The 14,429-nt window shown below is 43.0% G+C and overlaps 1 protein-coding gene across 2 annotated transcripts in view; it reads left to right on the top strand.

The window, feature by feature from the left end:
* bnc2 (basonuclin zinc finger protein 2) overlaps window positions 1–14,429 on the top strand; it is an 88,364-nt gene that overhangs the window by 71,563 nt on the left and 2,372 nt on the right. Inside the window, exons 4-7 of one of the 2 annotated variants that reach the window (XM_076091348.1) lie at window positions 6,728–7,308; window positions 7,450–8,009; window positions 8,055–8,308; window positions 8,387–9,126. In XM_076091348.1, coding sequence (XP_075947463.1) covers window positions 6,728–7,308; window positions 7,450–8,009; window positions 8,055–8,308; window positions 8,387–9,126 — 2,135 coding nt within the window. Of the gene's footprint in view, window positions 1–6,727; window positions 9,127–14,429 lie in introns of both variants that reach the window. The other variant, XM_076091347.1, reaches the window with a different exon arrangement.

Raw genomic sequence — 14,429 nt, 5'->3', positions numbered from 1 at the left:
ATTAAGTAAAGAGTCCATTAGCTTATTCTCTTTCCTACTGCATGCTCTGTAGCAAAAGCACAGGAGAAAACTGAAAAGCTCCCCTAATGCAGTGTGTCTGCGTGTTACAGACACCTCTATCTATTCCCAGACAGACCAAAACAAAATGACTTGGGAGGTACAATCCATTTTCCATTCACATCTATTTCCTTTAACACAGGGACGCCAGAGCGATGTGTGGATTACTATGATTGTGTGGAGATTGTTGCTACATTCCAGAATATAGAAACATTTTGGAAGAAAAAAAAATACAATTGGGTTTGCAACTATTTAAGACTTTATACACAGTATAGTCCAAAACAAAGCGTTGCATATTGTTTTCATGAGCTGGGGCTCTCATGTAAAGTTTGCATTAGCAATAAATACATAGTTTTTATCAGGTTCTAGTTTTACTTTTTTATTTATCAAAGACTGTGATTTGCCACCCACAACTAGCGTAGGAATATAAGGGGCAGGTATAACACAAAAGAGGAACAGAAATTATTGATACATCAAGACACTACGAACATGTACAGTGACTCTGTGGCGGAAGAGCAAATTGTCAGCACATGTTAATGCTATGTCTCCTGCCAAAATAGTAATCAAGACAAAGGAGATTCGATTTACGAGAGAAAGAAAAGCAGCTTGTCAGCCGCCTCCACATATTCGCCAACACACACACATACACACTGGACAGACAGACCATTTCTCAACTGCCTCACTGCTCTCCGTTGGCCCTCGAGGGGCACAACGGCCCCCACATCTGTCTCCCAGGCCCACGACAGACCTGGCTGCCGCATCCAGATCCAGCAGATCGCACGAATCATCCTCAATTAATGTGAACCATCAGGCGTTCCCTCGCCGCTTCTATCACTCCACCCCTCTTCTCTGAGGCATCCCCTCTAGCTCAGTGCTAGGTCCGATGAGTTTTACACATCGACCACGGCTACGGTTCCTTAGCACAGTTGGGTGAGGCCAGCCAACGTTATTGTGTATGCTTTGTGAAAAGAGACAGGGAATCAATACAACAGTCCAGGCCCAGACGTTGCTCAAATGTAAGTGCTGCGAGGCGGCTCTTCAGAGGTTCTGAACTCAGAGAACAGACAACTTTGCTCCGCAGCGAACCGGGGCCTGAAAATGGCTTCCATGTGCCGCCCCATCTGCACCTCTGCTGGTCTGTGGCCAAAGGACTGTCCTTTTCACTTTTTAAAGATGCCGAGGGACAGCTTTAAAACAAAAAAATGGTGGTGATGGTTGAGGTCAGAGGGGTGGATGAATCAGAGGTTAGGAGACCTTTCTTTAATATGACGGGTTTGTTTTCAGAAACAGATAATGAAAAAAGACAAGTCAGTGGGAAAAGAAACGGAAACTGTTTACGAAAGGCCACCTGGAACCAGGGATGTGCCAGATTGTGACTCACCCGTCTGTGGTCCTCTATAATAAGCCCCCCGACCCCCCTTCCTATCCTCGCAGCCTGTAACTGCACTATAAATCTCACTCCAGTCGATTAGCGTGCCCTTAGCAACAACTAACACACACAGTCATGAAATTTTAACCAAAGCCATGAGTTAAATCAGGTTGAGAGGGAAAGGCAGGGTATACCTGCCTGTTGGTTGATCAGTGTGTCTGGCCTGGTGAAATAAGCCCGGTGGCTTCTCCACATTTTCTCTCACCGGATCCCAGGAAGCTCTCCTTTCTGATAAGCATAATAGTGATCAAGACAATTCCCTTCGTATGGTTGAAAAAAAAAAAGATAAAATAGGAATCTAACTTGAATAGAAGAGTTCCAAGTTTTAATCAGGAATATGAGCTGGTTGAAACAATTGCATTTGACATATTTACTGAAGCTTGCTTGCATAGGATGAACATAAGTGGTTGTAAAATACAATACACTTTAACATGATTTTGAGCCGTTTGATCTGGTGTATCTCATTTCCCACCACAGTGTAACTGCAAATTGTCACTTATTAAAACCAGACCACATACAGAAAGGCATCAATGCCGTCTGCAGACGTGCAAGTTTGGCTGCTATTTTTTGCAATCTGATGTTTAGAAAGACAGCTGTAAACCACACAACATTGTAAGCTAGTATAGATTTCTGTTGGTTTTTTGTAGACATTATTTAAAAAAAGTAAGGGGCAGTTCACTAAGAACGGAACTGTAAAAATGCCTGTCCCTGTAATAAGCAACCACAAGGTGATATGATTGTGTCTGATCGGTCCAAAGGGATACTACTCTGTCCGTCTTTGATGACAGGATCAAATGTTTTTACAGTTGCCTTGTAAGTTATATATTAGTGTCATCTTGTACCACAGCAGACAGCCCATGTACAGTACATTTTTCATCTTGCTATAAGTCAATGTTTCTGTAGTTTAGAAAACATCAAACCTCTAAGGTGTACACAAGGTCACAACCAAAAGCAACACATTATTTTGATGTGCAGAGCATAAAGGAGGAATTTAACATGATCACAGAGTGCAAATTTCAACCTCTATGATTCTTACAAATGTCCTCCACCCGCATCTGGACGTAGCTACTGATTTCCCTGTGGTCCATCACAGGGGAAGAAGTAGAGCTGGTTGTTCACACATGACCTCTGACCTACCACTGAGGAGCCAATGGGGGAGCAGCCTGTGTCTTGGGAGCTGTTGCCCTCTGATGTGATGGCTTCAGGCAGTGGGCTTTGCGTGAACCCCTCCCCCATGACACCCCTCGCCACTAGATCCTCTACATTATTCATACAGCCCGAGATGGGGTGGGGAGAGAAACAGAATATGGAAAAGGAAGCACCAAGGTTCAAGACCTTCTCAGATCACAAGGAACTCCTGCTTAACCTGCCTTGAAGTGGCGAACACAGGGATAGAGCAGTTTTTTTTAAGGAACTGGATCTGAAAGCCGGACTGGGGATCAATGGGGATTCCCTGGAGGCTTGGTGGAGATCGCATTCACTGAAAGGTGATTGGTGAATCAATGTGGTTCCCATGGTTCACTTTGCCATTGTGAGAACCGATCCATCCTATTGCAAGTGATACTGTCTTATGATCGTTCCAGTTGCCCTTATGTTAATGTATAACCAGTGTAGCATCACCCTACACAGACTATACACAAGTTAACATGCAAATGTAAATATCAGAGGCGTTATATGACACAAGCTCTGTGAGGGTCAGAGATCTCCCACTTGATCTACTGAAGATGTATTTATAGCTACTATCTTTTTAAGTGTGTGCCTAGCATGGCATTTTTCTCCACTACTTTCTAAATACATACATACATATCATTGAGTATGATAGGTGATGATTAGTGAAAAGCATATACATGTTAAGCTGTTAATCCCTAATGCACACCATGCAACCTAACAACGCTGCACACCCCGGCTCTTAAGCCCAGCGCATAACCCACAGTACTAATTGCATAATTGCCTGATTTGTTTTAACTGACAGTGGTGCCCTGGCCCATGACAAGGCCATCATTTGCTCATCCTCATTGTCAGCAATTTGCAAGGCGGATACCCCACTACACACACCCACTACACAACATCCAGCATCACAGTATTAGAGACAGCCATGAATTAAGAATTCATCGCAGCGGCAGAGAGATGAATAAATACAGCCGGTGCTAGATTAATTCTGAGAGACATGGATGCAGGAAGATAAAATAAACTAACAGCAGCAGGCTGTCCACCAGATAAAGTGGGTACTCCATCGTCTCTCTGCTGTAATTATTGGCTAATAGTCATTAACCTGGCAAACAGAGGTTTAGCTGTATTGTTTAAAGGACTCTGGGATGCATAATGACAGACTAATATGTCATAGCACTGGGGGAGATGGGGGAGGGTTGGATTAATGAGATTTTACTGGAGGGAGTATACAAGAAGAGGTGGGGCACGCTTGGAAAATATAGGGGAAAGAGGGCCACATTAAGCTAATTGGAAGATGAGTGCCTACTTGTAAAAGTGCTTCTAATGGCATATTTGTTTCTCTCACAGCATCACAACGCTAATGCAGGGAAGTGAAGTTGTGAGACGTACTGTAGTAAGGACTAAAGGGTGTTTGTCTGCAAATGTGCCAACACATTTTTTTGCCTGGAATTTGACATTGCTACTAGAAATGTATATCTTTGATGAGGTGCTGCATGATTTTAAGAAAAAGTAGTTGTTTCCAAATTAACTGAACCGTAATCAAGTTTGTCCCCTCACATCCTTTTCTTGATTATTTTTTGAATTCGTGTTGACTCTGTGCTCCAAGCCCGGCCCAAACGTCTCCAAAACTCAATTGACCAGTGAACTAGGAGTGCTTGGATAGCCTCCTGTCAGACAGGGTCCAGTGCATAGCAGAACTGCTGACCTGTTCTGACAGCTGGCTGGCCCTTCCTAACACTAATAGGTTGCAGTTTGGCCTGTGTCACTGTGTTTTGGCTTTTGTTTGACTTCATGAGTGGGGAAGTGGAGGCACAGGTTAGGACTAGCAGGGGATAAAATAAATGTCTGAACCCTGTTTGATTCAGTCAGTGATTGAGACGGGGCTGGATAACGGCATGTGGGTTGGAGAGAGATTTTGGTCAAGCGATCTTGTTGATGTGTATAAGCTTGCAAAGCTTTGTAGTTTATCTTCAGAACCTCACTTATAGCTTGAGACTAATCCCTCACATTTATTAAAGCAACTACCATTAAAATTGAGTTTATATTTATGTATTACACTCACTCACTCACAAATTAATCTTTTTTTTGTCACTAGAAAACATTAAAAGACTTTTCTTAAGCATTTTTCTTAAGAAATGCTCAGGTTGTGGAACTATTTAAAGATTCACTTTCTAATCTGCTTTCATTTTTTTTTGTTTCAATTAAATCGAATGGAAGTACTAATGCCCAGATGGCCATGCAGTATAAAATAATAGTGCCCAGGCTAGAATTTAAAGTCATACCTCCAGGCAAAAACTCCAGAGCGCACACAGAATGAAAGTGTAAAATGTTTTTTAATGTATATTTAAGAACAAACACCCCAGTGACTATTGATGTTTCGTCTCAGAAGAATCTATTTCTCCAGTATATGTGAGGGCATGATATGAAAACACTGTTTTTCTGCTCTTCTTTCTCTGTGTCTCTCCTGTACTATCTCTCTTTCACTGCCTCTCTTTAAACATTTATCTTCTGTTTGTGATGTTGGTTTTTACAGCTTTTTACTCCACACCAGAGTTGCCATTTATCTTTTATAGATGCCAGTAGCTAGGAGCACATATGAAATGTTACCATTTCCACTGTGACTAATTGTCATCGCTTGCGTTATTCCCTTGATGTCACTGAGCCTGGTTCCCCGGGAACCTGTGTTTACTCTATGTCTCTCTGTCTCGCTTTCGCAAGATTTCTATCTTGTTCACGCAAACATCCATATTATAGAATCTTATATAACAACAGCAGCAGTTACTGTAAGGGGACAATTTTGTTAAGCATTTTGTGCTCAGTGCTATAAAGCATGAAGTAATGTGTGTTCATACAAGAGGACGTAATGCACTGGGTCAAACATGGTAGTTCAAACACAAACTAAATTCTCAGGATGTGACAATATTCTTTTACCTGAAACCCTTGCCAAATCGTTTAGCTCTTGATGTTTGACAATGTGCACATTTGCAAGGAGTCTAAGTTTTTTTCAATGATTAATACACATCTCCAAACGACACCAACAAAGTAAAGTGCTTTATTTGGAATAACGTTGAGTCCCAATGGAATTGTTGTGGTCTCTCATGATGGAAACTTACTTCTCATCATTCCTAAGCCTCCAAAATACAGGAACTAGAAAATCCAAGAGTTATTAGAAATGATCTAGAAATGATCTATTGTTAATGTTTGTAAGTTCACATATGTGCCGTTTTTCATTGGTAGCCACTGTCAACTGAAAATGTATAATCAGTTGACACTGTCTTAAAATGAATGAATTACATTATTATGACATTACCTTAAATATGACATTATTTACGGTTTTGCATCTGTCAAACCTCATTAACATATTGATCCTTTAGACCTCAGTACTATACAAGCATGATACTGTAAATATGCAGCCTGTCAAATGAAAGGAACACAGGCTCAATGACAACTGTCAAGGCATAGGCAAACCCAAGCTTAACCATGAGTTTTTACTGTTTAAATGTCCAAAGCCATTCCCTGATACATAGTGTTGCAGTCCCATCCTCCCTCAAGCATTTCACTGCCTTAGAAATAGAAAACACACTGAGGAAAATGCCTGCCAACCAAGGTGCGATTAGTGGCTTGCATTAATTATGCTATTATTTCTACCATATCTTCTCTTGCTCACACAATTTGTTTATCCCTAGGTGCAGTTTGTGTACAGAGGGAGTCATAGCAAGAGTTCACATCTTTTACAAAGCTGTTTTGTCAGTCTCCCCACAATGTTGCAAGTCACAGAGAGCTGCTAATCACCCAACCTCAGTGCTTTCGATTTATTTGCTTTAGACTCTTGCCTACTGTCATCATCTGTCATTAATGATCACATTCTCAGACATGATTTCTAGAAAAAAAAGTTGTTTTTCGCCAAAGCTCTGTTACTTGTCACTCCAGGAGCATCTGAATTTCATGTGCAGAGGAGCTTGCCCTTAAATACTAACCCTTGCTCTATCTTTTCCTTTGACCGAACTGATTATTCACAATCAATAATGGTTTGCATTTTGTCTTCTCTCTTGTCTCTTCTGGGGCCTCTAGGATGCTGCAGGCAAGGTGCTGGACCGCTGGACCATCATGTCCCGAGAAGAAGAGATCATTACCCTACAGCAGTTTCTGCGCTTTGGAGAGACCAAGTCCATTGTAGAACTGATGGCCATTCAGGAGAAGGAAGGTCAGGCAGTTACAGTTCCCTCCTCCAAAACAGACTCCGGGATTAGGACATTTATTGAAAGTAACAACAGGTCCCGCAGCCCAGGGATTCTGACACAACTGGAAACCAGCAGCCCATCCAGCATTCACCATTTTGAGAATATCCCCAACAGCTTAGCCTTCCTCCTGCCCTTCCAATACATCAACCCAGTCTCTGCCCCCATGCTCGGCTTGCCCCCCAATTCCCTGCCTATGGAGCAGTCTTCTCTCCGGCTCCGGGAGCCCAGCCTGCCAAACCAAGGTGAACAGGTGGACACCAGTGAGTCAGAAGTGTCCCTGTCACCCTTCCGCACAGGCCAGAGCCCTAGTCGTGGAGCCATGGGAGCCATGAACAACATTGAACCCAAAACAGAGCCCAACCACAGGGCATCACCCATATCACCAACCCCTTCCACCCAGCAGGCTCAACAGCAGCAGCAACAGCAGACACAGCTCCAGCAGCAGGGCCAACAGCAGTCCCAAAATCAACCTCAGCAATCCAACAGTTTGAGTGACCACCAAGTCCACCACCAAGTCCACCACCATTTCGTGAAGGACGAGCATTCAAAAAGCATATCCCATGCTTCCTTTTCCTCCAAGATGCATCGCATGCGTCGCATGGGATCCACCTCACGCAAGGGTCGTGTGTGCTGCAATTCTTGTGGCAAGACCTTTTATGATAAAGGCACTCTTAAGATACATTATAATGCTGTACACTTGAAGATCAAACACCGTTGCACCATTGATGGCTGCAATATGGTCTTCAGCTCACTACGCAGCCGCAACCGCCACAGTGCTAATCCCAATCCACGGTTGCACATGCCCATGCTGCGCAATAACCGTGACAAGGACCTCATCCGTTCAACCTCTGGTACACCTGTCATCTCAAGCACCAAGAATGGTGGCTATACCCTCACCAGCCCTGGAAGGCCACCACTGGGCTTCACAACCCCACCGATAGACCCTATGCTTCAGTCACCCCTGCAAAGCAACCTGCTTTTCCCCTCCTTGAAGTCAGTGCATCCTGTCCAGCCAGTGCCCCCGTTCTACCGTACACTACTGTCCCCAGCGGACCTTGTCAGTCCTCCAGTGTCACTGCCCACCAGCCCCATCCTGCCCATAACCACCAACAGTACCACCCTGATGGACCAACAACAACATCTCCTGGCTGCTGCAGGGGCTTCACACAATAATGTTCATATGTCAGAGGTAGGACCCATGTCCCACCGCTTGCATACACATAGAGCCAATCACGACCTCAACACTGGCAACAGTGAACCCACACCCAAAAAGAAGCCCCGTAAATCGAGCATGCCAGTGAAGATCGAGAAAGAAGTGATTGATGTGGCGGATGAATACGATGACAAAGATGATGATGACGATGACATCCACCATAATCACCACCATCACTCAACACTTCTACATAACAATGTCAAAATGAACGGTAACTGTAACAGCAACAACAACAGTGGCAGTGGTACTGGAAACCACAGTGGTGGTAGTGGGCAGCAATCCCCTTCCCAGGATGAGATGAGCCCCGGCCTAGCTCTGAGAGGAATGATGAGACAGAGTGAAGATGAATGCAGGGAAGGGACTGGTAGTGAAAGCAGGGGTGGAAATGATCTTCAAGGCTCTGGCGAGCTTCGTTGTATGGGCAGCTTCACCTCTGAGGATCAGGACCATGAAAGAGACTTTGAGAACGAATCTGAAACCTCTGATTCCAAGATGTTCTATCGTGATGAGCTGATAGATGTGGAAGAACAGCAAAAACACAGTAGGAGTGGAAGGTGTCTGGACAAGGAACAAGACGATGAGGGTTGTGAAGAAGCCCAATTGAGAAAGGAAATGGAAGGCAAGGGTCATTCCTCACCCTCCCCTCATCAGCCACCTATCAGGATCAAGGAAGAACTCAACGATCCTACTTACGACATGTTCTGCATGGGCCAGTATGGACTCTATAATGGCGGAATGGCGGCGGCTGCTGCTGCTGCAAGCATGGCTGCTCTACATGAGAGCTTCATCTCTTCAATGGGCTATGGTGCCAGCCCACCCAAATTCCCTTCTTCTCAATCACCAGAGGGAGACCCATGCTCAAGTCCTGACCCCAAGATCTGCTATGTGTGTAAGAAGAGCTTCAAGAGTTCCTATAGCATGAAACTACACTACAAGAATGTGCACCTCAAAGAGATGCATGTGTGCACTGTGGCTGGCTGCAACGCTGCCTTCCCTTCCCGGCGGAGCCGAGACAGGTTAGTGTAAGAACTTTAACAATTTTATTTTAATGCAATCGCAGGTAGGTTCAATGGAAATGCTTAATTCAATATTGATCATCTATTATAATTGAAAGCACTTTATGAATCTACAGAATATACGTTTATTTTATAGGGATATAGTGGTTTCATAAAAGTCAACAGATATTAGCATTTTCGTGAGAGCTGTGACTTTTCATTTCATGTTAAAAACAAGATTTAGCTGCAGTATTTCAGTACTGTATGACATTTACCTGGATAGGCTATCACTTAACATCTGTTACCTAATGCAACACTAAAAAAATCTTTCAGGGACATCTGCTCCTTGTCAAGTCAGAGTTCAGAAGAGTAGGGTGTCAGGATTAAAAACACATAAACACACACATTTAAACAAGCACTAGGCTGTACCCATCAACCTTGCAGCTGCAGTGTGTTGTTTACCTGCCCTCACTACCTCACCTTGTGATAGAGAGGTGGAGGCGCATATATTAACATAGACAGCGGTCTGTCAAACCACTGCATTTATTAGCGCATTATGAGGTGAGGCTAGCTATATTCACCTGGGCTTGTTAGCACATATCAGTCCCACACACTCACTCTGCAGAATATACATGTAGCAGAAGTGGCAGCAGGTTGATGCCATAACACATGCTGGAAGTACATAACATCACTAGTGCCCTGGGCAAGCACATGCTCCTTAGGGGATTACAAACCACTGGGGTTTTTGCATCACGGGAGCACTTTTAAGTATTGTATTGGCCAACATCCAGACATGGTTAATGAGCAGAATTTCTCAATCCTTTACATAGACATCAATAATATCCTTAACAATTTCAAACACCACTCATGCTCACACTTCTTTCATCTTTTTAATATAACTTAGCTGTTTCATATAACAACCTTACTCAATCTGTTTTCATCAGGGGAATGGAAAACAAATTAAAAAAAAAAAAAAAAAAGATTTATCTTGTAACGTCTATGACAGGTGATATAAGGAAGGGGACAAATTCAACATACTGCTTGCTTCCAATTGGGAAACAAATCTTCCCAGAGGGAGCTTTATATTTTCCCTTGGTGTGTTTTGTCTCACCCACACACTATCTCTGCCCCCCCCCCCCCCCATCATCCGCCCAAACTGCTCCTTTTCCACCCCAAGCATTTCATTACATGCTTTTTCGGTGGCATCTGTTCCTACCCCGGTTTGTTCATTAACAGCATGTAAAGGAAAGCAGGTGATTCAGAGACTCTATTTGAATGGATGTGGGAGAGGAACAGGGGGAGCAGAACAGGAGACAAGGTATAGCATTAGTGAAGGTGAAACCCTGCTGCTCACCTGACGCAACTGTGCCGACAGCAGCGAGATGACAGGAAGGGTTATTATAGCATGCATTGCCTCAGTGTGGTGTGCTGACACCAGTTTGTTAGCTCCCTTCTTTTGACAAGGCTTTAGGAATAAAGAATGCCTGAGGCTTGACCGACCTGCTGTGTAACATGTGTATGCACATACACACATGCAGATGCAAACACACACGCGTAAAAACGGATAACAGAGAAAACCATTTGCTCTCCTCTAAACCTTATCTCTTTGTAATTATTCTCTTAATGCTGTCAAACAGTTGTTGGATTATTAATGTCCTTTACTGACTTTTAAAAAAGCTGAGAAAAATGAGAGTTTCACAGTACATTATAGGGAAATTTAACATGAGGAAGTATTCCAATGGCAGATAGTAGTTTTGTAAACTGGAAAAAAATAACTTCTGAATCTAGCTCCATTGGTAATCAGCAGATATTGATCAGAATTGTATTGGTGCTTGACAGTTAAATTCCCACAGCTGTACTGCTTTTTTTGGTCAGTTATGTAACATTGTCCCTTCATTCCGGAATCGGCTGTCATGACTCCTGGAAACTCTAATAAATGACAACAGCAAAAATATAAATAATCATCAGAAAAGAAGAGGGGGAAAGGATGGTGGGGGGAGGTGCATTTTCACAAATATGCAGCCAGGCGTTTGGTATCATATCCAGGGGTGAGTGGAGGGATTTAGACGGGCACAGAGAGTTTAGAGACTAGAACATACTACACAGAAAAAACACCTCAACGTGAACTCTTCGTACGCTCACTCTCTTCCTGTGTCAACCTGGATGTTTGTGTGTCTGTGTGTGTGTGTGTGTGTGCGTGTGTGTGACAGTTTGACTCCGTGATAAAACACCAGCATGTAAATGCAATTCAAACACATAAAGTGGCAGAACATATGGGCGATAGAGACCACTTTGTAGCTAAGAGGGACAATTGCTTAAAACATGAAGCATCTTTAAGGCCGGGGGTGTACAATATAGCTCTGGATGGGTGACACCGAAACACACTATTGTTTCCATACTTTTTCTGTGGGGGATAAATTCCTGCTAGCATATGGGACATATTACTTTGCCACTGGTTCAAACAGGGAGCAAAAAAGCAGAAAGAAGGGCATTACAAAGCTAGAGGAATCCTGGAGCTTTGAGACGAGTCAATACACAAACCGGGCTCGCATCAAATCTGTCCCTGGATAATCCTCTAATGACATAATGTATGTTTGAGTGTAATGGTGGCAATAAAACAGGAATATAATTTAGAGGTTTTCATAAGTGCACACTAGATTACACTGCATGAATGAAGATATTTGGACAAAATAATGTTGAGAATGTGCATTCAATTAGATAAGTCAAACTCCATTGTTTGTACTTAGACTTTTTTTGAAAACAGTGTTTTTCAGAAATTATAAATAAGCAGCTCTGTCCGGTTGTTCACCTCAGACACAAAGGAATGGAACACTTAATACTTAGCACAAAGTAATCCTCTTTGAAAAATAAAGAATAACCATTGCAAAAATCACCACATTTAATATGAGGAAGGTAACCCTGTGGTTATTTGTCGTTGTTTTTGCAGATCAATAATATATGCTAAAGCAGTATTTTAATATGCAACCCTGCCTGGCTTCCTCTTCCTCCCAAACAGAGCTGTTGACATCCAGCAACAGGGAAGTCCAAGTACCTCAGCATAACTGATTAGCCCATTGACCGAGTGAAAAGCCAAAGGCACGTAAACACACCATCAGACAGCAGCATCAAAAGCTCTCGTATCAAAGTAAAGAAGAAAAAGGAGGAGAGGTCATTTGATCTACTGAGAAAAACAACCAAGAGCCAATGACATTGTCAGAGTAGGACACACTATGAATGTGCTGCCACGGAAACAAAGTATCACTAGTGTTTCTTCACTTTGGATACCTGCCCTATTTAGAAGACTTTATGATTTCACACGAATGCACACATTAGTTTACATGCATACTGTACATACACACACGGAGGAATGCAGGAAAGGATAAAGGATTAAATGTGCCCTTGAGCAAGCATGTAATGGTTGTGTTTTGAGTGTAAAACGGAGACCAACATAAGAGAATGTGGGTATGTGTGGTTTTACGGTGGGGTGTTTTCTCCCAGCCTCCAGGCTGCCTGCTGCCCGGTGGTAAATGATTCCATATTTATTGTGGGGAGCGAGCAGCGTCGGCAGAAGTGTTGAGGAAGCTGCATGATTAACTGCTGGATAGACGCGCGTAACAGCAATCATAACCATTATTGGCCTTGTGATTCATACTTTTTAAACCTTTGGCAAAACTTGCCTTACTTGTCTCATTTTCATCTGCTGGTCCTGCTTCTCTTTTTTAACCTTCCCTCCAACACTTAAACTTCCTCCTATGTCGCCACAGCGCGTAGCTTCTTCCACATTCCCATGGTGCAGAAGTGCGCAGCCCATGGTCCCTGCATGGGCCACTGCAGAGAGAGTGAAGGTTAATTACGTTGGAGAGTCTCTTTCCTCCCCTCTCCTTCCTCTCTCTGTCTCCCTCCCCTTCCCTCGGTCCCCTTACGGCATGTGGGCCCGGCTCTACTGCGTCACAATTAGCTCTCTGTTTGTCTCTTATAAACAAAGGGCATGCTGCTCATAGAGAGAATATGTAAGCAAAAACCACGCACCCCAGATCAGAAAAGAATAAGAGGAATTATTTTATTCTTAGATAAATAACATAATTAATCAAAATCTAGAACCTGAAAATGTTTTTCATGTTATGTTTAATGCATATTTAATGTCTATGCAGTCATTTCAAATCATTGTTTGTAGCCCATGCTGTTGAAACACACTGAAACAATGCAAAGCAGATATAACAATGACAGAGAGTGATAAATGTTACTAAAACTCTTGTCCTCCCACTTATACCTAAAGCCTCATAACACACCCCAAATGACGGGAAAGACAAAGAACCACTCGTGTCAGTTTAACACCACTCAGCTTTCCATCTCATTTACACATTATGAGTCATTTAGAAAACACACACAGACACAAAAACAAGGGCAAGGGCCATCAGACGAACCTAAAGATGATTAACGCCGGTTGGGAGGGACACACTCTCGCTCTACCTCCTCTGCACAGTCAAAAATGGGCTCTCTGGAGGCCTCCCCCATCTTTTGGGCAAAGATGAGACTGTCAAATTGGTTTGCCAGCCACATTACTGGCCAACAGGGAGGTGGAGATGGAGGGGGGGGGGGGGGGGGGGGGGGGGGCACTCAGGAGTTGGGTTTGGGGGAGGAAGGATACAGCGTGCAGAAGTGTAGTGATGGAGGTGGAGGGGAGTGGGAAATGGGGCATAAAGTCTAAATCTGATAAATGATGGGATAAGTGCATTATGCCCACTGTGTGTGGATTCAGCTGACTTATTTTGATTTTCAGGGCAAGGAGGCATTGTCAACACAGGAGCTAAATAATAATGTTGATGCAAATAATCATAAACTGGGCTCTTCTTCTCCTCTTCATCTCTTGAGATTAAATCATTTCCAAATGGTTACAAATGATATATCATAAAATGCCTTTTTCTTCCATTTTTTTATTTTCATATACCTGTATAGTAGAATAAAAATGTAGTAAATGTGAATATTATTTATATAGAAATTGTTGTAATATTCTGAATATGGTGTGCATTTCTGAGCATTTAAGATGGCTATAGCGCAGACTACTTACTGCATGATATTTAGCATGTTTAACTATAATATCTAAAACTGAGATAGACATGGTTAACTTAGAGCTTATTAGCAGTGAGAAGGTGTTGTTATAGAGATGGAGACATGTTGCAAAGGACCTGCCTACCTGAGCATCATCAACAGCATCCTGAGCTTCAGGCTTAACTGAGCAAATCTGTGGCCCCTCTTCATGTTAAAGCCTGTTTGGTATCCCTGCAGAAATTGTGCCCATTTCCTTCCATACTGATCACTGACTA

The sequence above is a fragment of the Anarhichas minor genome, unplaced genomic scaffold (assembly GCF_050575085.1).
Source record: "Anarhichas minor isolate MPS153535 unplaced genomic scaffold, ASM5057508v1 ptg000014l, whole genome shotgun sequence".
NCBI classification, from domain to species: domain Eukaryota; kingdom Metazoa; phylum Chordata; class Actinopteri; order Perciformes; family Anarhichadidae; genus Anarhichas; species Anarhichas minor.
The sequence above is the reverse complement of the archived record's forward strand: the minus strand, read 5'-3'. Positions and strand labels throughout refer to the sequence as shown.